We start from the raw sequence: 25,941 nt of genomic DNA, 5'->3' as shown, positions 1-25,941 counted from the left end.
TTCCTTCCTTCCTTCCTTCCTTCCTTCCTTCCTTCCTTCCTTCCTTCTTCCTTCCTTCCTTTCTTTTTCTTTCTTTTTGAGACAGGGTCTCACTCTGTCACCCAGGCTGGAGTACAGTGACACAATCATGACTCACTGCAACTTTGGCCTCCTGGATTCAAGTGATCCTCCTACATCAGCCTCCTGAGTAGCTGAGACTATAGGCATGAACCACTGTGCCAGGCTAATTTTTGTTTTGTTTTATTTTGTTTTGTTTTGGTAGAGATGGGGTTTTACCATGTGGCATAGGCTGGTCTTGAACTCCTGGGCTCAGGTGATCCTCCAATCTCGGCCTCCCTCCCAAAGTGCTGGGATTACAGGCATTAGCCACTGTGCCTGGACAGGTTAAACTGGTCCAACCATATTCCATGTGTGAGATATTTAATACCATTTTAAAATGAATTAATGGAAGGATTGATGGATATAAGATGAGTGAGGTGAGTTGATGGCCAGCCCAGAATAGGCTTTCTTTTTTTTGGAGGGGAGCAATGATAGTACTGTCCAGAGGGCTGGTGTGGCACTTGGGTGGGGTTCTCTGTAGTGGTGGTTTGGGCTAGAGGGACAGCAGGACAGCACTGTGACTGGAGAGGAAAAACTCTTCAATAAAATAACTGAGGAAAATGAGAATAATCCTGATGTTTCTGAGAAGCACCCTTTTCACTTCTCTTTCTGTTCAGGCTGGATTCTGAGACAGCAGCAATTTCAGGTTCTCCTTCTTGGAGGAAATGACCCGCCACTGATCTCTTGGCCAAACACAGTACGTGAATAGCCTCGCTGCACTTGGTCCTGGAGGGCTGAACCCTTTCATCGCACAGGGGCAGCCACAGATTCAGGCCCTACAGGCACTCAGTTTGCCCCGAAACACCTGAAAAAGCTGCCTTCTCCCTTTAATATCCTTTCACCCCCTCAGTCTTGGGTGCAGACTTGGCCTCATGTCACTGCTGCTTTAGGAAACCCTGGAAATCTTAGTTTCCTGGTAGTTAAAAGGGGTAGATGGTATTACAAGATCGCCAAGACCACCAGGTCCCTGGCCTCTCCCAGTGTAGGAATATCCGCTTCCAAGTCCACCTACCCCTCTGCAGCTCTTTCAGCATCGCCTTATCTTCACTTCACACACCTCTCCAGGCACCTACCAGTACCACCTGTTTTCCTCTGATGCTCAGGAGCCCCTCCTTACCGGCTCCTGTGGAGACCACCGTTCAAGACAATCCAGGGGCAGCACATGAGAAAACAGAGAGTCTTGAGTTCCAAACCATCAGCATTGCAGCAAGATGGAGTGAGTGAAAAAATGGTTGGTTTTCCCATTTGCCCTCCTCCTCATGCAATCACATATTTAAAAAATGTTCACCCCAATATCATTCTTGAAAAGAAAAGAATCATCCTTGGAAAGATGAGTTTTTTTTTTTTTTTTGAGTCCGAGTCTCACTCTGTCACCCAGGCTGGAGTGCAGTGGTGCAATCTCGGCTCACTGCGACCTCTGCCTCCTGGGTTCAAGTGATTCTCCCGCCTCAGCCTCCTGAGTAGCTGGGATTATAGGCATGTGCCACCATGCCTGGGTAATTTTTGTATTTTTAGTAGAGAAAGAGTTTCACCATGTTGGCCAGGCTGGTCTCGATCTCCTGTCTTCAGGTAATCCACCCGCCTCGGCCTCCCAAAATGCTGGGATTACAAGCATGAGCCACCTTGCCTGGCCAAAAAGATGAGATTTATGTTCAGGTTTGCTCTTTCTCTGAGTATCAGTAGCAATAATCACTTTTGACTATTGGTCAGGTTTCTCCAGAGAAACAGAAACAACAGGATATATCTATTAAGGGATTTATTTCTAGAAATTGGCTCATGTGATTTCGGGGTCTGGTATGTCCAAAATCTGTAGTACAGATGGGCAGGCTGGACACTCAGCCAGGAGTAGACACTGCAGTCTTGAGGTGGAATTCCTTTTCTGGGAAATCGGTTATTGTCTTAAGACTTTCAACTGCCTGGATGATTTCCGTCTATGTTATGGAAGGTAATCCTTACTTCACATTAACCACATGTGCAAAACACCCTCACAGCAGCACCTGGATTAGTATTTGGTTAGATCATTGGGTACTATGGCCTTGCTAAGTGACACATAAGAATGACCATCATACTCAGTTTGAAGGGCCCTCTCACGGATTGCAGGATGACAGAAAGTGCTTTGGTTTCTATCCAAAACGTCAGCACTTGCTTGGGTGTAAAACCAAGGCTTGAGTTGTGTCATCAGAGCTGTGGGTGGATAAGTCTTATTTGAATTGTGCGTACTGTGGGACAGACTTTGCAGCCAGATTAGATAGCTTCCATGGGACCTGGCTAAAGAACGGAGCGATTCCAGGAGGCAGTACTGGTGCTAAAAATACCCTCAGAACCACTTACAAAGAAATTACTAAAGAGTTACCTCATAGAAAGTGAGTTTTGACATTCAGTACTTACATGAAAATGATTCCAAAATTATTTATTTATTAATTTATTTTCCCTGCTAAAGTAATCACTGGCCAATTTAACTGTGTCTGTGTTGGGGGGCAGAGAGCTAGATACCATCTTATGTAGCATGATCCCAAGGAACATTAGAAAATCCATTTATTCCAAAGACGGTTTTTTTCTTTATAAAAATATTTTATTTGAAAATTTATTTTTGGAGCCTATAAACGGGTAAATTCCAAAATAGTAGTAATACAGAGTTTTTAACAATATTTTAATGTTCCTTTTTACTCGAGTCTGCCTTTGTGTTTTTCTTTCCATAAACAAATACACTGGATTAAAGCAACAATACTCTTATCTTCAAGTTCAGTGCCTGAGTTTCTTGAATACTATTTCCATTTAGAGTTTAGTAATTACTTAACTTCATATTATTCTGTCACAAATGATAATCTATATGTAGTCCTACCTATATAGTAAAAATCATAAAACTATTATAAACCAAGTCAACAGAATTTATATAAATATAAATCATAAAACTATTATATGCCAAGACAACAGAATTTATATAAGTTAATATAAAACAATAAGTATACAGATACACGTGTGCATTGGTCCCTATTAGAACTTTGACAACACAACAAGCATTACTTAAAGAATGAGTTGTCTGGGCAGAGAGAAATGAGGGGTCACTATCATTAAAAATTATTAGGAAGATTATAGGTAAAAAGAAATCGGCCTATGATTTTAACTAAATAAAGGAGGAAACGGGAGTACGTCATCACAGTTGATGCAGTTAGGAAAATTCAGTTACCATTCTATCACAGACTGGTTGACTACTTCTAGAGCTACAGTCAGGCTCTTCAGGCATTCTGTTACTCTCTCACTAGAAGTTTCCTTACATGGGACATAAACCTACATTTATGATAACAACAGAACATGACAATGCTATTTAATCTGACAGGAAACAATAGAAAAACAACTTGGAAATTGGTGGAGCCACACAGTCTCATTGCCCCTGAAGATAGGGGTCAAAATGAGTCATTAAGAAACAGTATTCAATCAACCCAAATGCTGATCAATGATAGACTGGATAAAGAAAACGTGGTACATATACACCATGGAATACTATGCAGTCATAAAAAGGAATTTGATCATGTCCTTTGCAGGTATATGGATGAAGCTGGGAGCCATTATCCGCAGCAAACTAATGCAGGAACAGAAAACCAAACACCACATGTTCTCACTTATAAGTGGGAGCTGAACAATGAGAACACACAGACACAGGGAGGGGACTAACACACACTGGGGCCTGTCAGGGGAGTGTGGGGTGGAGGGAGGGAGAGCGTCAGGAAGAATAGCTAATTCATGCAAGGCTACTAAGTGGCATGGTGATGGGTTGATAGGTTCAGCAAACCACCATGGCACACATTTGCCCATGTAACAAACCTGCACATCCTGCACATGTACCTCAGAACTTAAAATAAAAAGAAAAAGAAAAAACAGACAATATTCAAAGAGCACTGTATTATCTGATGTGATTTACAAAACAAGCAACATGCAGCAATTTTCAATGGAGAATGCCATAGTGTTTGAAAACTAGGAATGTTTTGGTGCTTATTTTTATCAGTTGTATGCCAAGCCATTAAGCTGGAACAAATTCCAAATTCACAATTACTTGCATCACCTCAGTTTACTAATCCAATAAATGACAAAAAAAGACAAATAAATAAAACAGCATTGTAGAGCACAGCAGCTTTGTTTGACTCCCTATGGATAAAATCTCCAGTTTGCCCATAGTTTTACCTAGAAATCCAGTTGTAGAATCAAACTGTGAATCCATTTCAGCTAATAATTTATTTTGGGTTTTAACTTCATGGCCTATTTCAATGTAAAAAGATTTTATAGCAGTTACTTTGCTTCTCAGGCTTTCAGTGAGTCTCTCATTTTCTTCTTCACAGGCACTATACTCATTATTAGCATAGCCATCGTTCCTGGAGTTGTCTGGAGGTATTCCTTACCCAGGCCTGCACACTTCACTGTGCTAGAGGAAAGAGGGAAAAGATGGGCGCGGGAGGGTTGGGTGGGTAGGAAAGAGCTAGGGGTGACCCGGACCGCATCTTTCAGTACCAGGGCCCCGTGGAACACCAAGTTCTTCCCCTAAAGCACCATGACATCAGTCCAAAAAGTATTTCTTCAATTGACCTGGCATAGGCTCTGCAATTCTGCAATTAGAGACTCACTCTTTAGCATTAATGCCTTGAGCCTGTTACGAGGCAACACACTGAAACTTTGCACACAGCAAGGTCCTCGTGTTGCTCTGGAATGGGTTGTATGGGTTTTTCATAGTAGCGAAGCCTGAGAAGTCATTCTTCTGTGGGGCCTGGGTGGATTTTCTACCCAAGCACTGGACGTAGGAGGTAGAAGGAAAGGTATGGAGGGAACAACGCAAGGAGGTGAGGGGGCTTGATGAGAAGTGCCCGTGGGGTAGTGAGGTCCGAGTCTGTTTGAGGTAGGAATAGGGAAGCACCAATCCTCCTCTGCAGCATAAGGCATTGATCTGAGCCCAACAAATCAGTTCTTCTCTCCAATTACTGGATGTACATGCCCCTACTCACCACCCCTAACCTGGACCCATGACAGTCTCCTACTCTTGGGGTAAACAACCCATCCTGGTGTCTCTGGGACTTTCCCAGTTCAGCACTGAAAGTCTTTCAATCAGGGAATCCTCTCAGACCTGGGCCAACCAGGATGGTTGGTCACTCTTTGCACCACCATCACCATGGAAACGTAGGGGAGAATTTCTTTTGTGAGTTTATCGAAGGTGGATGCTTTGCCAGGCACACTTTAGTTTGGGTACCAGCCCTGAGACCCTAAAAGTGGACAAGAACCCATGACAGCCAGATGTTCAGTTGGAAACGACTGCTGACTTTCTTGATCTGGGTGGACAGCATCCATCAGCCTTCCCTGCCTTCCATTCACTGCCTCCCATTAGCTAAATACAGGTGCTGGGAAATGCAGGCATGTGGTGCATTTGGGGGCTGTCTGTATGTTAAATACAGGTGCTGGGAAACGCAGGCATGTGGTGCATTTTGGAGCTGTCTGTATGTTAAATACAGGTGCTGGGAAATGCAGGCATGTGGTGCATTTTGGGGCTGTCTGTATGTTAAATACAGGTGCTGGGAAACGCAGGCATGTGGTGCATTTGGGGCTGTCTGTATGTTAAATACAGGTGCTGGGAAATGCAAGCATGTGGTGCATTTTGGGGCTGTCTGTATGTTCTTCAGCAGGAAGTCCAGGCTACTGCTGAGAATATCTGAAGTCAGCAGACCTGGTGTTAGTCTCAGCTCATCCCTTAAATAATGTGTGACCTCAGCAGGGTTTTCTTTTCTTGCCTCAATTTCCTCATCAGTGGGGATGGACAGGACAGATTCGGGAGAGGTGAGGAGGTGCCCTGTGGTGTGGTCTCTGATGGCAACATTGGGAGGGAACTCACCTCTGTCCTGGATGACTCTTGGAAATGTGGCTCCCTTCACTGCAGCAGCCCTGCAGAGGAGGAGTGGGCTGAGCCAAGGGAGACAAAGACTGCATGTAAGTGTGGTGACCTTGAAGCCTCTGGAAACTGGTCCAGTAGATGTTGTCTGGACTCTCCCTCCCTCCGGGGAGGCACTCTTGATTGGCATAGCCATGACCTTAAGAAAGCATTACAGAGCGGCGCTGCCAGAGTAGCTTCCTTCCAGTGTGGGGATGGTCCATTCCTGGGTCGCCCAGTCCACACTCCCTCTACTAACAAGGAATCACTTTCATGGTGAGCAGGATTGCCTGGTAACCAGTCAACAACCTGTCCCCCACCCCAACCCTGTGGACATCGACTTCCAAAGAAATAGAGCTGGAGAGTTGATCCAAGGGCCATTTACAGTGGAGGAGAAAGAGTTTGGTTAACCTTTCTCATGTGTGAACGTTTGCCAAAGTGATTCCTTGCAGAGCATTGAAATGTGAGCTGTGTTTCTTTTGGGCCCCTGGCCAAACTGAGAAGAAAGCACAGAGAAAGCCCTGCGTAGAGGGCACCCCATTTCCTTGACCCTCTCCCACTCCCATTCGTCAATGCAATCCATCCATCTGAAAGTGTTTTGCTTTACTCAGAGTTCAGGGAATGTCCACTATGTGGCAGGCACTTCAGTAGGAACAGGAGGTTCTTCTTAATTTTAGGAACAAGAAAAGCCAACCCTGTTCTTTTATTCTAGATGCCACTTGCTCAAAGGAAGCATGTGGACTGGGAAGTTCCAACAGATTGAAAGGATAAAAAGGAATGTGGAGAAATTTTCATTACTTCGAATGTTTTAAAATGCAGGTAAAAGAGACCCGGAGCTCAAATAGCTTAAATAAGTAGGAAATTTATTGGCTAACACAACTGGAAATGCAGAGATAGGGCAGGCTGCAGGGCTGGTGGCTCAGGGCTCATGTGGCCCCAACTCTCTGTGCTGCTCTGAGGCACTGCCTTCAATCTCAGGTTGGCAGCACAAAGCTGCTGACAGTCCCAGTGTCACACCCAGACCCCACAATGCCAGGGACGAAGACAGGTTCTATCTAAGGAGAGACCTTCCATCCCCACCTCTGCGGACTTTTACTCACTTCTCATGGATCTGCATAGGATCTCAGGCCCATTCCTGAAGCAGTCGTTGGCAGACAGAGTGGGATAGTGTTTACAGCAGGCAGGCAGCCTTGGAGTGGAGGCACACAGCTCCAAGTCTATCAGGAAGAAGGGGAAATGGAAGCTGCACAGACAGCAAGCAGCGTGCTCCACAGACCACGAGGATCCGAGTCTGAATTGGTGATTATTAGAACAATGACTCCACGGGGTGATATGTTAGAAGTGCTCCAGGGTCCAGAGATTTAAATGTAATGAAAGATGAACAGAAAAATAATGAAAAAAAGTATGCTGCACAAAAATAGAAAAACAAAAATCTTATAATGCAAAAGCATCAAGTGTTTGACTCTGAGGAGCGCCTTGTATGCCCAGTTACTCTCGTTCTCCTTCAGCTCTTGCCTGTGCTTCTCCACCTGCCATTCCACTTTGGCCTGGTACTGCCTGTAGTCTTCCTGGCAGGCCCCAGCTCCAGTTCTTTGGAGCAGCTGGGCATCCAGGAAGAGGTCGTTGCTGTGGAAGGAGCCCTCTCGCTCCCTCCCCAGCCTCTCGATCACAGCCAGGAGCTCTGCCCGCTGCTGCCTCTGCTCCTCCCCAGTGGCCCAGTTGTTGAAGGCACAGTACCTCCTCTCACACTCCTGCACCAGGTCTTTCAGGCTGCGGTTGTCCGTGTTTGCTACATAGTAATCCAGGGCCTGGCCCCCTAAGTCCTCTTTGTGGGTGAAGAGGATGACCGCATGTCTCATGGCCCCTGCCCCAAAGACCTCTTTCACCTTCCTGATGGCCACTGTGTCCTGAGCAGTGAAACGCCCCAGCTGGATCACCAGAAGCAGGACGTGGGGCCCCGGGGCAGAAAGCAGGTAGCAGTCCCCAATGTTCTTGTACAGCTCTTGGGTATCAGCCTTTGACTCAAAGATGGAGGGCGTGTCAACCACCAGGACTTTCCTCCCGTTCCATGTTCCTGTTTTCACCTGGCACATCCTGGTCACTGACTGGGCCCTCAGCTTGGACTCAAACACGGGCTGGCCAAGGATGCTGTTCCCTGTGGCACTTTTCCCGCAGCCTGTTTTGCCCACTAGGATAATTCTCAATGCCGGTGGTGTTGCAGACAAGTTATCTTCTGACCTACCTGTAGAAAAAGAAGTTTTGTATCTTACTAAGTTAATGATTCTTAAGACTGTTAGGTCATTGTTCATGGTTATCTCATGAAAGCTATGAACCTCCTCCCCAGATTGACAGACATATTTATGTGTATATAAAAGTGTGCCTACAACTATAGGTGAATCTTGCATGTAGAAAGCCCCATTGGAAGCCCATGTTTGGATCCACAGCCAGGAGTTAGAACTGTTGCATTAAGGGGATGCTTTAAGCACTTCATATGGATTGTGGCAAATAGAGCTTTCCTGAAAGAAAATGGTCCTTGTGTTTTCCCCTGCGTGGTATTTAGGCCAGCTCCATGGAGAATTATTGAAGGAGGCAGGGGAGGATTAGTTACAAGTGAGAAAATGCTATTACTTCTCTTTCACCCACACATTTCCAGGCACACTTGTATAGACACACTCCACACATTCATCCAAGTCTTGAGGGTCAAGGGGGTCTACACTGGCAGATCTATAGTGACCCACTGCCGGGGGTCAGCTGCCTGTCCCTGGGTCTGTGCTCTTTGGATAGGAAGTGAAATGTTTGAAATTAAGATGACATAGGTTGTAGTTAATGTTAGGGCAGCGTCTGGGAGATGACCCTAGGGTGGATGGCTCAAAAAGGTGGAAGATAAGCTCAATAGAAGCATGTGTGTTGAAAAGCTCATCTATGTGGCTGATTGAAGCACACAAAATTATAGCAGAAGTGGTGTTGGAGAGGGTGACACTGTGGCAGGAGTAAAAATCTTCAAGGCACGAAGAGGGGAGAACCTGTGGATTTCTAGAGCCCAAATGAATTCGAAGTGCATTTTAGGCTCTTAAAAATCTATTATTTTATTTCTCCCACTCTGGGTTGGTTCTTCCTTTTCTTAAGTTATTCTGTGGTGTTTCGTAGCAAGCACAATGACTAAATCCCTATGGGGACCTTTTTTTTTTGAGCTGTCAGCAGACAAGGAAAGAGAAAACATATCCACCATTTGCTTCCAGACCCTTCAACCTATGACTTGGTTTCCTTTCCACATTTCCCACATACCTGATGCAGGGAGAGCATCACACTATGAGGTGTGTGTGTGTGTGTGTGTGTGTGTGTGTGTGTGTGTGATGGTTTGATCAGGCACAAGAGGTCTGCGGACTTAAAAAATGATAGTTGCCTTTATCTTCTTCATTTAAAATGAATGGGTTTCTGCCACTGTGTTTTAGGTGGGGGTAGGTGGGGAGAGAACTGTGATTCTCCCAAGTGTCCGGGGCTCTTGAGAACTTCAAGACTTTCTTACCTTCAGCCATACTTCCATATTTGCCCTTCTGGAATCCTCCCATTCTCTCCTGGAATAAAAACAGGAAAAGGATAAAAAGCAGATGTCCATATGGGAGCTGGTAGAGCCTGACAGCACCTCAATTCAGATATCTAAGAATAATCATTCTCAGATGAGCCATTTCCATCACTAATTTTCTAACTCATACTTTACTTTGAAACATCTGTAAATAACTTTAAACAAAGCAGATGATGTTAGATGTTAGGTTATGCTAAAATAGTGCACGATTGCGTCCCTCCCCTCAACTTACAGAAAATCAGGAAATATTTTGAAGCAAATCAGTTGATTACCTCCCCCAACCAGAAAGGCATGAAATGAAGAAAGCATTCTTCTATGGAACAAAGAGTAGGCATTAAAAAAAAATTGAAATTAAAGTAAGCAAACTTACCAGAATAGAGGAAAAAAATTGCCTTGCTGTAAATAAGATTGGTTTATTTGAAGTAGTGGCAACTTCCAGTCCCAAAAAGTCTTTGTGTCAAATGGACATTCCAGTGGCGGAGAGGAAATTACAAGGTACTGTCCAATGGGAGGGTGGAAGTGGGGATCAGGGACACGAAGAACTGACGTGAGAGGAAATGGTGCAGGGGGACCGGTATGACTGCCTTCCCACCCTGATGGTTGGTGGAGAGGAGGTAGTGAGGTGATTGAAGAGAAAGAATCAACTTCAGGCCGAATTCAAGAACAACTCATTTCCTGCTCCGGGTTTCCAGCATTGTGCAACAGTATTGGGGATGTACATTTTCCACCTGACTGGATATCGCCAAATAGGACTCCCAGGGAGTCGAGTTAACTCCTATTTGCACCACCCATTTATAAGAAGTCCCCAAATCTTCACAGGCACTTGGTAATATTACACTTTTAATTTCCTGTCATCCTTATGGGCATAAATAAGGATGTCTTAATTGGCTTAAACTTAAGTTTTACTGATTATCATTAAATTAAAAACAGTTTTCATGGTTTATTTGCTATTTTGGTTATTTATAAACTTCAATGTTTAATAACTTCTGTGATTTCTATCTTTTCCACATTTTTCTATTCATTCAGTGGATTTTCTTAGCCTTCTTCAGGTCAAGCAATCTATTTTTATATTATCAGAATGTATTAAGACAGCTTCCTCCCTCCCCCCCTTTCCCTTCTTTCTTTTCTTTCTCCTTTCCTCTTCACCCTTCCCTCCCTCCTTTCTTTCTTTTTCTTAAGCCCAGAGAAGAGCATTTTCCTCTCTCGCACACCCTGTTCTCGTATCTGGTAAACTATGCTTCTGGCTTTTGCTAAAACAGCACCAGTTCCCTGACATCCTCTCTACTTTAGATGACGTTTTCTGAGGTTTGGAATCAACATAATGATGTGGTAAGGGTCAAGATGACAGTGGTAATGATATTGATTATGAACATCATAATTGTAATAAACCTCTGTGCAGACATTTGTAATTTTCAAAGTTATTTCATCCTTCTTATTTTAATTGCTCTCTCAAATTCCCTGTGATGTGATCAAGACTGGTCTTAAATTTTCTATTAAAATGCAAGGAAACTGAGCATTAAATGACCTGCCAAAGGTCACATATTTACAATGGAGCTAGCATCAGGAAATGGCTCCTTTTGCCATGTATTGTCCTTGATTCCACAGGCAGAAAAAGAGACTTTTCCAAAAAAGTCAACAAACCTGTTCGAACATGTGTATAATGCTGCCGCTCCCTGGTCAGGAGACAAATTAATTGGACAGCTAGAAGCCTACCCTAAAACCAACACACAGAATTTTATTGGGAAATCTTGAGTGCATTTCTCCTAAAAGGTTGTTCAAAAATAAAATTGCCCGTGGCAGGAGTTTCTCTGAATTGAGGTCTTTTCTTTTAAAACAGCCAATTGCCTGTCACAAAAGCCAGTCAAACTATGTTATGTTAGCCAGTGAGCAGCAACAATAGCTCTCCCAATCCAAGCTTTCTGAGTGGATCAGGCTGCATTGAGGAACATATTTTTTGGCAGATATTCACAAATAACAAAGTGTTCACAGGTGAGTCAGAAAGGATACTGATGACAATGCTAAAATGAGTCATGGAGAAGATTATAAAAGAACTGAATAGAGCGTGCTGGACACATTGTAGGCTTGAAGGAATGTGAGACGTGTTGGTCTACAGGGCAGACAAAAGTGGAGGAATTGAGAGTGAAGACAGGTGTCTTCTCCAAAGGAAAAATTTTACTAATCGTCCCACAAAAGAGACCAAAGTTCATGAGAGATTGGAAGGCAGTGTGCAAGCAAGACAGTAGCAGCCTCTGGCAAGCTGGTGGGAGGGTCTGGCTCAGGGAAAAGGATGAAGCAAATGAACAAAATGCACATTCCGATTTGAAAATTGCATGAACCTGATTTTACCATGAGAAGAGCTTATTTTAGCAAATCACAAGAAAGCAGCCTCTTCCATACTATTTTAGAAAAGATCAAACCACTTCTTGTCTTCCTTGTTCATAAGTATTTCCTTCACCCATCTGCCCCAGCCCATATATTTCCAGGGATTGGAATCATGTGTTTTGCGGTTTGGTGTGCATCCTGCAGGGTGTCATAGGAAAAATGTGGGGCATCTAGGGGAGCATGGGATAGTTTTCAGAAGTTGAAAGTCACAAGACAAGGTCCACTCAGGGGTCTTGTTTGGAACATGAGGCTCCTGGGGTGGGAAAATATCCCACATTTGCCCTGGGGAGCCCTAAGAATCCATTCTCAGCTCCCAGGCTTGTCTGAGACATGGTGCGTGTCTGGCTGGTCTGAGACAGGAGAAATTAGGAGGGTAAAATTGAGAAGAACGCCCCGGCATGCTAGGGGAGATGGGGGAAAGCCTGTCACCCTCTGGGAGCTTCAGTTCTCCCATCTGTCCCACTGATGAGAGGATCAGTTCAGCCTTACTCCCTGAGAGTTTCATGGAGATCCACTTGGCTAAGCAATGGGCAATGGGGCAGCAAAGCCCGCTGTCCTGGGACTGGGCTGTGAGTGCAGGCACAGATTCTTCAGGCTGTGCTCCATCAGCTGTGCACCTGCTGATGCCCGCAACACTCGCCACCATTGCCCCGTTTTACTGACCAGGGAACCCAGAAGTGAGGGGATCTGTGCAAGGTCACGTCAGAAAGGAACAGCTGTGACCAAACTGTGAGCCTTCCAATTCCCAAAGTCTCTGTGAGCATAAACCCAGTTCTCCTTACCAGAAACGGCTGTTGTGCCCTGTCCTCCAGGGTGGCAGTCACTGAGGCTCTGGCCGGCTGGTCCTGTCTCAGGAAGGTGAAGTGGCAGCAGAGAGAGCCCTGCTCTGTGGTCTGTGTGTGGGGAGGCTGTTCACAGGGCTGAGGGAGGTTGAGCAGATGCAGTTAAGGAGGAGCCACGTGCTGGGGCTGAAAGCTCCATGACTCAGCTGCATAAAAAGAAAAGTAGAGATTATGGAGTGTGCCCCCCCACCTCTGCGGACTAGGACACCCTGGTGTTGGCTGGAAACTGATTGGGAACAAGACCCTGAAAACCAGCCAAATGCAGCGATGTGCTTAACAGGTCACTTCCTGTCCTTAATGAGTCACTTCCTGTCATGAGCCTGCCCTGGGACAGTGTGCCCCGTCCCATTTCCTTTTTTTTTTTTTGACTGTTTCAAGCAAGCAGTATTTGGAAGAAGGAGATATGAAGGGAATTACAGACTCTCCCACTTCCAAGTTCAGAAAAGGCCCCTGGTGACTGGAAAGTTCTGGGCAGCAGCTGCTGCCCTCAGCACCCATCACCGGGGCACCTGCTCCTCCCAGCACTCTTGGGCCCCTTCTCACAGGCTCTGCTTCTGGAAAGTTTCTGCTAACCAGAATCAGAAAGGCACTCTGGTCCACAGAGGACCAGAACAAGCCCTCGCAGGGTTTGACTCTGGGCTCGTGACTGACCCTGGTAAGCTGTCTGGCACATGATGGAGCCCACCCTGGGGGACATTGTGGAGTCTACGTGTCAGTTTATCTGGTAAGGGTTGAAAGCAGGGTGATAGAACCTCTATTTTTGAACTGATTGTCATTTAAGGCTAGAGCAGTGGACATAAACCTGATTGCCATTTAAGGTTAGAGCAGTGGACATAAAGCAATTACGAGATGGAGAACACAGTGGGACTTAGGCGGAGGGCTGTCATGGCCCAGAGAATCCACATATCCTTCTCTGTTGACATTTGAAGTGGAGCTTACAGTCATATGGTAACAATTATCTAAGACTTGATGGGTAAAACAATTTTAAACAATCTCCTGCCAGCCCAGAAAACCTTTCCACAGAGGCAGAAGAGAAAGAAAACAATTTTATTATTGAATGTCCATTGAACCAGAATGTGATCTGGATCCCAGACAATCCAGGAAGAGATTGCAAAGACGGAGAGGGATGTCACCTGGTCATATAGCCAGGCAGGTGCCAACCATTACACACATGTTCTCAAGTTAAACCATAACTAGTCCTCAAGTAAGAGGACTTGACAGCACCATTTGTTATACATAGCTCATCCTAAATTCACTCAGTAATCATCTGTGTTAGCTAACTGTCTTTTTCCAGAGGAAAAGTAAACTTCTCATATCCTCTATGGCAAGAGGAAGATTTGCAACTCAGAAAGGTGCTGGCAGATGTCAGGCTCCTACCTAAGTTAAGTTAGGCTCCTAAATTATGCCCCTATTTTCACACAGAGACTGGGAGGTGGGGACGCTACCTTCCTTGATGTTTGCATTTCAAAGGGATGGCTTCCAGATGCTCTACAGACAGCCCTGGGCTGTCAAACAGCTTTTAAAAAGATTTGCATTACAAAGGGTAGAGAACGAATTCACACTTACAAGGTTTCTAAAGAAAATGGTCTAAGAAGGGAGGGGTAATTCTTTTCCACTTTGTTTTTTCCCCAGAAAAGAGAATTAACGTTTTCTCTTTATTTTTGATTTTTATTGGCCCTTACACTTTTAAATTCTTCAAGGACTTTCAACCTAGTCAGCACTCATAATTTGTGTGAATTGAGCAGAGCGGGGCAGGAAGTGGGCTGTAATCTGACCAGGATTTCACCCTTGATAGGGACCAGGTACTCCCCCCTGCACCTGGCTGGAATCTCTCAAAAACTTGACGGACAGAGTTCACATCAAAATCTTATAAACAGTGAGGGGCACCGATGCTAACCATTCCCATCAATGTAGCAAATTCACTTAATTCTGGCGACATCTTCAAACTCCTTTTCTTCTTTCCTTTTGGTTTGAACTATTCGCAAGCATTATTTTTATCCACTTAAGTGGGTGCTCTGGCACCCCATCTGAGGGCTGATTTTCTGCTTTGAGTTCTGTTCTCTAAGTCTTATCTCTTCTTCTCTAGCAGTTCCCAGGCTCCTCTTATGGCTCAAAGAGACCACAGGGAGTCAATGATGAAATGTGTTAACTGGTCTTTATCAGTTTTCTGGGTGAAATCATGGACTTTTTAGAGGCCAGGGACTTTTAGGTCAGGATCTTGCTAGAACTTAGCCCTAGAAAGTGCTCAAAAATACTTACTGAGTAAATGAGTAAAACATATGACTTAAGTGCTCTAACTGTTCCCTCATGTCCCCTTTTGTAGTTACATTTAGTGCTAGAAGAATAATCTTAGGTAGCTACTTTCAGAAAGTAGGATTGTAGAAATTCGTGTATATCCAGATATGAAAGGATTTCCAAAACTAGACTCTTTGTGCCTTTTTCCACACCCTCTCTATTCCTCTGTTCAGATTTGCAAAACAAACAAACAAACACACAAACAAACAAATCCCCAGGAAACCTGGGACACCGAGGAAGTGGCCATTTTCCCTACCCTTCTGTTTGACACCAAATTCAATCCCTTTTCAGCCTGGACAGAGACAGTTCTCTACCAAACCTGACATAGTATAAAATATGATGAATCATTACTGAAAGCAGGTCTCTATCCATCCCCAGCCACCTCTGCTATCCCTGCTCTCTCTCTGTGATGCTCCCTGGTGCACAGAACTGAGCACGTGGCGTTGCAACTCATGTGCTCTAGTTACGTGATGAAGTTTCTGGAGTTCTGAGCGCAGTAGCCATCTCAGAGTAGAAACCTGTAGGCTGCCCTGAGAATCAGCTTTATTAAGCTGAGGAGATGCCAAAGTTCCATCTCAGAGACATTTTGGGCAGCCACCTTCCCTACCAGCTTGGAGTGATTCAAGGACCCCTGGGTTCATGCCTTGGACCTTCTGTTTGAAATGGGAGACAGACAATTATTGCCTTCTGATGAAGGAGAAAGGGAGAATGAGGGAAAGAGGAGGCATGGCATTTACCACTTTCTCCTGAGCCACTGGGCTGAGGTCCTAGGTGACCAACCATCCAACTTGCCCTGAATTTGACTGGATTTAGTACTACAAGGACCGTGTCCTGGGAAACCCCTTAGTCCCAGTCAAACTGAGCCTGTTGGTCACCACATGGTCTCCTAACACTTAGTCATGCTTGCTGTCTTTCACCATCTGGGCTCTGTCTCTTCATCCATCATCTCACCCTATTCCATGAAGGTCTCCTACGAACGTGACTAGTGGGAAATGTGGAAATGAAACCCCAAGTCAGGGTTGGGAGGTGCTGAAGCCAAATGCTGAAGTGTGATTTCTCTTCCTTGTCTGCAGTCACTCTAAAAAAAGTTCTTTCTTGGAACTTTTTTTTAGAACATTGTGTTCTTATGAAAATCAAAGAGCAAGTAAAAGATGCTGAAAAAAAGTATTAAAATGCAGGCATTTCTATATTATTAACATTATTATTTCCTTTGTGTCTGGACAAGGTCATGGCTACTCTATTCAGGGCTGAGAGGGGCCAGGTCAGGGGCGCCTCTAATTGGAGGTGAGGAAAGGAGCCTGCTGGATCAGGGTGCTCTACAGAGACCACAGCTGCTGAAGAGGCTTCATGGTGGGGGCAGAGATCATCTAGGGGTGAATCCAGGAGGTACAGTTGAGGATGCAGAAACATCCAGGTCAATAAAAGGGGCCGCTATTTGAGCCCACAGTTGACATACAACATGGAGGAAGGATTAACGATGCCATGAAGTACACTCTAAGTATCTAAATATTGCATCTTTTGAAGCAAATTTACCCTATTCTCCTGAGCATTTGCACCACACCAGACCTAATGGGTGGTAAGTCCAGACAGCACCCATGGGAAGCAGACAAAAAGCCACCCTCTTAAGGAATCTGAAATCTTATTAGAGAGAGAAGACTTATGCAAATGAAAGACAATGAGTAAGGGTCCCAAATGAATGTTCTGGACAAATGTATTTCATACACCCCATTATAGAGCATTAAAAAATGAAATAGAGTAGAATAGAAACTATCGAAATTAATCACACAAAACATGAGTGTATGTAAGTTCTGGGAAGCAGTATAAAACTGAGGGTCATGGTAAAAAATACATGAAAGCACAGTTTTAGACAATGTATTAAGCAGGATCTTGGGAAGAAAAGAGGTCAAAACGGACCAACCCCAAGGAGAAAGCCCTGAGGTGTGGAGTAGAACTTGGACATGAGATCAAGGTTGACTGGAGGTGGAGAAGGGGCCCTTTGAAGCGGTTATTTTAAAGGAAGCAGAGAGTATGTAGGTATCAGGGCAGGACAGTGCCTAGAGCAGGTTTAAGAGCTTGTTGTCATGACCTCTGGGGTTGTCTGAGTAGCTGATGTCTAGTTGTCTAATTCCATAGCATTGCATTTAGAGTAGAACCTTCACCATTTGGTTAGCCCAAAAGGCCAAGAGGGAGCAGCAGCAGGACTGAATGCATGCCTTGACGCTCTCCTCTAGTTGTTTATTGGATGGGTTAGATGAGGTCCAGATGGGATGACGAGGTCCCTGGAGATTTCCTGGCCGGCACCATGGAGGACTGCTCCTGTTGCATCTGGAGTGGGGTGGACCCTCCTGAAAGCCTAATGAGACCCTCCCCTACCCTGACATTATCACCTGCAACTGAATGTCTCCTGGTAGCATCTTGGGATCCACAAGCTGATATCTTCCTGTCACGAATAATGTTTCTGAGCTTGCTGAGTTGTACCCTCACCAGGCTGATTTCCTTTTGAGTCATTACATTGGAAATTCTCGGCCTTTGAGCTGTCAATCAATTATAGGTTTGTTGAGATATTTTCCCCCTCATCCCTCAGAGGGGAGACAAAGAGCCCCCCAAAACCCCAAAGTGGCTCAAGGCCTGAGATCAGTTGCATCTGAGGTTGAGAGCAGCCTCTTCTGTTTACACTATGCTGTGACAAATGTTACCATGTGGACATCGACATGAAAAACTTGGGAAGCTCTACTTTTGGTGAAAAAAGTATAATATACAAAGTCCTGCTGTCTGGGTCTTGCTTTCCTTCTGTCTGAAATTACTATTGACATTTGACATCATGGGGTATCAGAGTTACCAACAGGCACATCTGTAGGACTGGCCCAGGCTTCTTGGGGTGCACATTGTCTTTTAACATATCCCACCCCAAGATCTCTGGTTCCTCCTCTCCTGAAGCTATCAGACCTTACACACAGTCAGGAGATTCTGTCAGATTCTGCCCCAGGCAGTGCTCCCAAGCTGCCCCACGGTCTCTGTCAAGGCCGGGTTCTCCCAGACCCAGGACATGGGGTTCCTGGCCTGGGGATGCTTCTGTATCCTGGGAGCCTAACCAAGGACCACAGTGGCTGCCTATTTGCTTTTTCAGAGAAGGGAAAACACAGCAAGAGCAATGATAAAAAGTGGAGGCAAAGCTGAACGTGTGAAGGCAGTTGATTTGCACAAGAAGTGTTAGAAACAGTTTAGTGACAACATAAGAAGTCATACCTCCTGTGGCTTTTCTATGAAAACTACAGCCTGTGCTGCCATAAGCCTCGTGGAGACTTGCATGCACACGTCTGCCATTTGAGTTTAACCCAGTGAATAACTGAGTTATGTGGAAGGGAAAGGAAAAAGGCACAGGCACAGAAGGTGAGAGCTAGGAGAATCTTGGGGATCATCTAAACTAGTCCTTTCCTTCCCCATATTACAGATAAAGAGACTGCAGTCCAGAGAAATGGTTTTCAGAAGACCACATTAGTTAATTTTAGTATATGGTGTGAGATATAAATCAGGATTTTTTTTGCAAATATATGTCCAATTTTTCATTCCATCAACTTATCTTGCAGGGAGTATCCTTTTTCATTAAATTACTTTGGTACCCTTTCAAAAATTAATTGATCATATATATAGGTCTATTTCTGAACTGCATTCTGTTCCATTGATCTTTATGTCTGATTTTCACCAATACCTCACTGTTATGATGATGGCAGCTATACATAAATCTTGTGATCAGGAAGTGGAAATTCTCCTTTTCTTTTTCAAAATGGTTTTGGTTTTTAAATATAAATTTTAGAATCAGCTTGAAAAATATATAAGAAAATCCTTCCAGATTTTGATTGTGATTGCATGACTCTACAGATTCATTTGGAAATAATTGATATCTCAATAATATTGAATCTTCTGATTCATGGACATGGCATAATATTGTTCCAGTTACTTAGGTCTTGTTTGATTTTCCTCATCAATGTTTTGTAGTTTTCAGTGTAAAAACCTTAGATTAATCCCAATATTTTATAATTTTAATGGTACTATAAATGGTACTGATGATTTAATTTCAGTTTCCAGTCATTCATTACAAGTATGCAAGAATGTAATTGATTTTTGTATGTTGACCTTGTATTTTCTGACCTTGTTAATTTATTAGTTCTAGAATTTTTTCTTGATTCTTTGAGATTTTCTTCCTAGAAAATTATGTCATCTGCAAATAAAAACAGTTTTTATTCTGTTCTTTCCAATCTGTGTGTTTTTAGTTTCTTTTCTTTGCCTCCTTTCACAGGTAGGATCTCTATCAAAACATTAAATTGGAGTGGCAGTGAGGGACATTCTGGCCTTTTCCTGAACTTAAGGGAATGTATCCAGTCTTGTACCTTCCGTATTCTTACGGATTTTCTGTCTACATGTTTTATTGATTACTGAGAAAGAAGGTTTAAAGTATCCAAGTATAATTTTGGATTTGTCTGTGTATCTTTTTGGTTTCTTTAGTTTTGCTTCATGTATTTAGAAGCCCTGTTTTTAGGTGCAAATATTCTAAGGATTGTTATATTTGTCTGATACATTAACACATTTATCATCTGTAATGTCCATCTTTATCCTTGACAATATTCCTTGCTCTGTAGACTACAGATCTATATTATATTAATGTAGGTACTCCAGCTTTCCTTTGATGAGTGTTTTCATTATGTTTATTTCCTCATTCTTTCACTTTTAAGCCATCTCTATGATTGTGATAGGCAGAATTCTAAGGTGGGCTCCAAGATTCCCATAAACTAATATACATGCCCTGGATAATCTCTTCCTCTTTAGTGTGGGAAGACCTGTGAATAGAACGAATGACATTCCTATGATTGGTTTACATGGTAGAAGTGAAGGGATTTTGCAAATTTAATTAAGGTCTCTAATCAGCTAGTTTTGCATTTAGTTAAAGGGGAGATTATTCTGGGTAGGTCTCACCTAATTAAAAGAAGCCTTAAAAGCAAGAGATACTTCCAGCTTTTAAGAAAGCAAACATTCATGCTTTAAACTGCCTGTGAATATATGGAGAGGGGCAGCCTCTAGGATCTACCCACAACAACAGTCTTTCAACTACAAACAACTGAATTCTGCCAACAACCCGGATGAAGTTGGAAAAGGACCCTGAGCTCCAAATGGCAGCACGGGGAACACTTCGATTTCAGCTTCACAAAACCCTGAGTAGAGGATCCACCTAAGCCATGTCTGGATTCCTGTGCTAGGCTGTTTTTGCATTGCTATAGAGAAATACTGAGACTGAGTAATTTATAAAGAAAATACATTTATTTTGGCTTATGGTTTGCAGGCTGTGCAGGAAGCACAGTGCTGGCATCTACTTCTGGTAAGGGCCTCAGGAGGCTTCCAATCATTGTGGAAGACAAAGGGGAGCCTGCATGTCACACGATGAGAGTAACAGCAAAGTGTGGGGGAGGTGCTACACACTTCCAAATAACCAGATCTCACTCACTGCAGTGAGGACAGCACCAACCCTTCTATGAAGGATCCACTCCCATGACCCAAACACCTCCCACCAGGTCCTGCCTCTAACATTAGAGATTACATTTCAACATGAGAAATGAGGGGCCAAACATTCCAAAAATATCAACTCTTGATCCAGAGAAACTGTGAGATAATAATTGTATGTTGTTGTAAGTTGTCACATTTGTGGTAATTTGTTATGCAGCAATAGATAACCAATTCAGTCATTATGTTTAAAGTGCATTTTTTTGTAGATAGCATATGGTTGAATCTTGTGGTTTTCTTGTGGTTTTAACCAATCCAAATGGATTTTAGACCATTTATCACAATCTACCTATAAAAATTTCAGGCCACTTCACATATATTTTAAGAAAGTTACAATAGTGTATTTGCAATTCATCCTTCCCATTTTTGTATTATTGTTGTAAACTTTTACATATTTTATAACTTCCCTAATACACTATTACTATTTTTGTTAGAGCTATAAAATGTAAAAGAAATTTCTTTTATATTTGTATTTATTATTTCCATTTCTAGGGCTTTTCATTTCTTTGTGTAGATTCAAATTTCTATCTGGTGTCATATTCATTCCTTCTGCCTGAAAAACTTCTTTTAACATTTCTTATAGTGAAGATAAGTTGATAATTAATTGTTCCAGCTTTTGTTAGTTAGATTCTATATTTCACCATCATATTAGAAAGATTTTTGCTGGCTATAATATTCTGGATAGTTTTTTTATTTCAGTATTATAAAGATGCTATTCAATTGTGTTCTGAATTGCAGTTTCTGACCAAAAAATCAGCTGTAATTCTAATATTTATTCTTCTGATATAATGTCCTTTCCCCCTAGTTATATTTAAGACTTCTTCTTTATCATTGGTTCTCAACAGTTTAAGTACAAAATGTCTAGATTTTCTGTTTTGCTTTGTTATGTGTTTACCCTGCTTGGAGCTCTCTGTTTCTTGGATCTGTAGTTTGGTGTCCTTCAATATTTTTAGAAAAGTCTTAACCACTTCCTTTTCAAATATTTCTTCTGTCTCTTCTCCCTTTTTGACAGGTATGTTAAACTGCTTGATATAATTTCATAACTCCTAGATATTGTTTTTCCCTCATTTGTTTTTCTCCTTTTGCTCAGTTTGAACAATTTCTATTAACTTATTTTCAAATTCACTGATTCATTCCTCAACTGTGTCAAGTCTACTGATGTAACCCCTAAGGAATACTTCATTTCTCATAGAATGTTTTTAATTTCTAGCAGTTACATTTGACTCTTATAGTTTCCATCTCTCTGTTGAAATGCCTAAAATTTTATTACATGTTGTCTACGTTTTTCACTTCATCCTTTAGCATAGTAATCATAATTATTTTAAAGTCCCTGTCCCACTTCTGGATTATTTCTGAGTCTGGTTCTGTGGATTGTTTTGTCCTTTCATTATGGATTATTATACTTTTGCTTTTCTGAATACATTATAATTTTATTAAATTGTAAATATGCACAGTAGGAAAGTAGATTGGGATAAATAGTATTTATACCTAGAATGGTTATGCCTCTTCTTCTGTCAGGCTGTTAGCGTTCAGTTGAGTCAATCTAATTAAGAGTTGAACTGGGTTGGGGTTGTTGCTATGGTTACCTTCAGTGCATCTTAGGTTTTTAATTTGTTTAGTGTTGCCTTGTGCTTAGGTGGAGACTGAAATGCCATAGGGCTTTACCTGGTGTTCCTGTTCCATTCACCCTCAGATTTCAGTCATCTCTGCATAACCCCACTTCATAGAGGGTGGTTCCAGACTTTGACCCTTCCCTATAGTAGACTGGATTGCTTGTTAATCACCCAGTTTTTTTTTAGATATATGGCAAGGGCAGGGAATTGTTCTTTGTTGTTCTTACATAGCTTCAGTCTTAGGCATGCCCTATGTGCCTGGGCTTTGGGCACTGGGCTTTCTCAGTGATCCTGACCTTATTCCTAATGGCAGCTGTATTCATGAGGGTTCTCCAAATATAGAGAACCCATTGTGTGTGTGTGTGTGTGTGTGTGTGTGTGTGTGTGTGTGTAGTTGGTCTGCATGATTATGGAGGCTGAGAGCCCCATAATATGCTGTCTGTGAGCTGGAGAACTAGGAAAGCTGATGGTGTAATCCAATCTGAGTTTGAAGGCCTAAGAACCAGGGAAGCTGATGATGTAACTCTCCCAGTTTGAGGCCAAAGATCCAAGAACCAGCTGTGTGTGTGGGAGGTTGTTGGTGTAAGTCCAAGAGTTCAAAGGCTTGAGAATCAGGAGCTCCATTGTTTGAAGGCAGGAGAAGACGGATGTCCCAGCTCAAGAAGAGAGAATTAATTGCCCTTTGCTGCCTTTTTGTTCTATTTGGAACTTCAACAGACTAGATGATGTCTGCCCATATTGGTGATGGCAGAACTTCTTTACTTATTTGAATCTACGGATTCAAATGCTAATCTCTTCTGGAAACACCTTCACAAACACACACAGAAATAATATCTTACTAGCTATCTGGGCATCCTTTAGTTCAATCAAGCTGACACATAAAATTAACTATCACAGAATCCAGGGTGTTCTTTGTATATGTGTAATAGAAGTCTTGTACAGAACAGAGGTTTTTTTTTTTGCCTCTTTTTAGAAGTCAGTTGTCAGTCCAATTTTCACTCCTTTATAATATCTCTTTTTTCTGCTTTAAGTTTATTGGTTTAATTGAATTAGTGGATTGATGTATTTTATCTGTTCTGGAAAATTCTCATGTTTTCAGATATTGTCTTAACTCCTGTTTTTCTATTCCTTTTTTCTTTTTGCCTTGTCTCTGTGAAACTATGTTTTTCTATTCTTTCAGAATGATGATTAATATGTTAAATCTTCTCACTCTTTTCTCTATATTTCTTACCCTCTCTCCACATTGCCTATCTATTTGGTATCTCTGGGCTGCATTCCATATTTTCTTCTATCCTGATTCTCTCTTCAGCACTGTTTAATCCATTTAATCTGTCCACTGAGTTGTTAATTTCAGTAATATATAAGTTCAGGTTTGTGAAGGAGGAAACACCAAAACTGGATTAGATGTACAAAAAATTTAATGGAGGCAGAAGCAGGTAGAGGGAAGGATAGATTTCAGACCATAATGGTTTGACACCTGTGAAGGGAGAGTGGAAAGAAAGAAGGTTTGGTTAGGAAGAGTTGTGGGCAGTGCAGCTCCAGGAAAGATTCAGATAGTCAAGAGAGAGTCTTTGAGCTAAGCCGCCAGTTAGAGGAAGCTCGTGTCTTTCCAGGAGGAGCCTGAGTACCCTCACCATGCCAATGTGCTAGCTCACTGGCTGGGAGCAGTCTGCAGGCGGCATGCCTTTGGCACAAACATGGTGGTGGGTACAGAGGGGCAGAAGCAAGGCCATTTCCCAATCATACTCTCTAGAGCTGGTGACATGGGTGGCATGTTTTATGGCTGCCACATTCCATTTGTCAATTCTAATAGTTTTATTTGGTATGTTTGCAAATGTATCATGTCAGTTTTATATTTTCCTATTTTCTGAAGACATTTTCAAGATTGCTTAAAAATTGTCTTAGATATTGTAAGTATACTTATTTTATACCCATATCTGATCATTATGGTATCTCAAGTTTTTGCTTATTTGTTTCTGTTACTTTTTGTTTGGTTTTCTCATCGCATCATGTTTCTTTTGGTGTTTGGTTTTCTCTGAGTGCTAGACATTACATTTAAAAATAAGTGTTCAAGGGAAAATTTAAGGCCCAAAATATTAGTATCATTCTCCAGGTAGAATTCCTTTTTAATGCCAAATCTTGAGACACTATTGGAGAAAGACCGCTCTAATCAAGTCTAAGGACACTCACACTGCAAGTCTACAGGAAGGATGATTTACATCTGAGAATTTATCATTTTGGGATCCTTTTTTATCTTTTTTCTTTTTTTTGAGATGGAGTCTCACTCTGTCACCCAGGCTGGAGTGCAATGGCATGATCTCGGCTCACTGCAACCTCTGCCTCCCATGTTCAAGCAAATCCCAAGTAGCTGGGATTACAGACATGCACCACCACGCCTGGCTAATTTTTTGTATTTTTGGTAGAGATGTGGTCTTACCAGGATGGCCAGCCTGGTCTCAAACTCCTGACTTCAGGTGATCCACCTGCCTCAGCCTCCCAAAGTTCTGGGATTACAGGCAGGATCCTTTCTAAAAGTAAAACGAGGATGACATTCTTCACTTTGGATGGATTGTGGATTTTAGTTTTATCCTGATTGTCCTATAAAATTACCAAATCCCAAATTGTGGCTCCATCTTTAAGCTGTTTCTACTTGACCTGAAAATACCTTAAGGGCAAAAGTGGCTCCTTATCAGGCTTAGGTTTCTGGGTTTTCAATTTTCTTAGGTTTGTTCTAGAAATTTCTCACTCTCTTGTTAGGTCTTTGAAGCTTACTATTTAATTTATTTTATCCAGAGTGTTAACATTATTCTCTATGGGAGTATTGTACTAATTATCTAGCCACCTTTACCATAAGATCTATGTTCCATTGATTTTTCTTTTTTTTTTTTTTTGAGATGGAGTCTCGTTCTGTCACCCAGACTGGAGTGCAGCAGCGCGATCTCGGCTCACTGCAACCTCCGCCTCCTGGGCTCAAGCAATTCTCCTGCCTCAGCCTCCTGAGTAGCTGGGACTACAGGCTTGCACCACCACACCCGGCTCATTTTTTTTTTTTGGTATTTTTAGTAGAGATGGGGTTTCACCATGTTGGCCAGGATGGTCTCGATCTCCTGACCTCATTATCCACCCGCCTTGGCCTCCCAGAGTGCTAGGATTACAGGCGTGAGCCAATGCACCCGGCCTCCATTGATCTTATTGATTCTGAGTAACCCTAACTGAGCATCAGAGACAGTCTTGATCTAGGTCTTCATGTGCAAGCTGTTATAGAGGGACCTACAGAGAATATTAGTTATCTCCTTTAACACAAGAAAGAATCAGTGGCTTTCCAGGAAGAAGGCCTTCTCTGCCTACTGGAGACAAATTCTGGGAATTCAGGCTTAAAACTTGGAAGTGTCCTTCTGCAGAACTGGAAGTCAGAAAGTCTTTCTTTCCTTTTTATTTCTTGAGATTGAGATGTCTATCCTTGGTGTGTGTGTGTGTGTGTGTGTGTGTGTGTGTGTGAGTTTGCATGCATGCAAGTGTGTGTGTTTAATTTTTGAGCAGTGGTATGCAATTCTCTTCAGTGTTCACCATGATACATCCTGCTAGCATGTAGCAGAAAGGATAGTCTGGGAGTCTTCAGATATATGAAATCAAGAGGATATGCACAATATAACACCATTTTGAAAGTAA

General features: G+C 42.7%; 1 protein-coding gene across 2 annotated transcripts; it reads right to left on the bottom strand.

The window, feature by feature from the left end:
- Window positions 1-2,699: 2,699 nt before the first annotated feature.
- On the bottom strand, window positions 2,700-12,963 carry GIMAP5 (GTPase, IMAP family member 5). Of its 2 annotated transcripts, none has more exons than XM_032762162.2 (3): window positions 12,752-12,963; window positions 9,531-9,579; window positions 2,700-8,246 (listed from the first exon to the last, which is right to left on the bottom strand). In XM_032762162.2, the coding sequence occupies exons 2-3, from the start codon at window positions 9,571-9,573 to the stop codon at window positions 7,366-7,368; spliced, it is 924 nt and encodes a 307-aa protein (XP_032618053.1). In that variant the 5' UTR covers window positions 9,574-9,579; window positions 12,752-12,963; the 3' UTR covers window positions 2,700-7,365. The 2 variants fall into 2 exon arrangements, with proteins under 2 accessions (XP_032618053.1, XP_032618054.1); XM_032762163.2 differs by lacking the exon at window positions 12,752-12,963 and adding an exon at window positions 9,958-12,739.
- Between the last annotated feature and the right edge of the window lie 12,978 nt (window positions 12,964-25,941).

Source organism: Hylobates moloch, unplaced genomic scaffold (genome assembly GCF_009828535.3).
Source record: "Hylobates moloch isolate HMO894 unplaced genomic scaffold, HMol_V3 SCAFFOLD_1, whole genome shotgun sequence".
NCBI classification, from domain to species: domain Eukaryota; kingdom Metazoa; phylum Chordata; class Mammalia; order Primates; family Hylobatidae; genus Hylobates; species Hylobates moloch.
The sequence above is the reverse complement of the archived record's forward strand: the minus strand, read 5'-3'. Positions and strand labels throughout refer to the sequence as shown.

Bases quoted from the DNA above. Each gene is read 5' to 3' on its own strand.
- GIMAP5 (XM_032762162.2), bottom strand. From the start codon at position 9,573: ATGGGAGGATTCCAGAAGGGCAAATATGGAAGTATGGCTGAAG. The intron at 8,247-9,530 runs GTAAGAAAGTCT...CTTTTTCTACAG, and splicing joins ATATGGAAGTATGGCTGAAG to GTAGGTCAGAAGATAACTTG.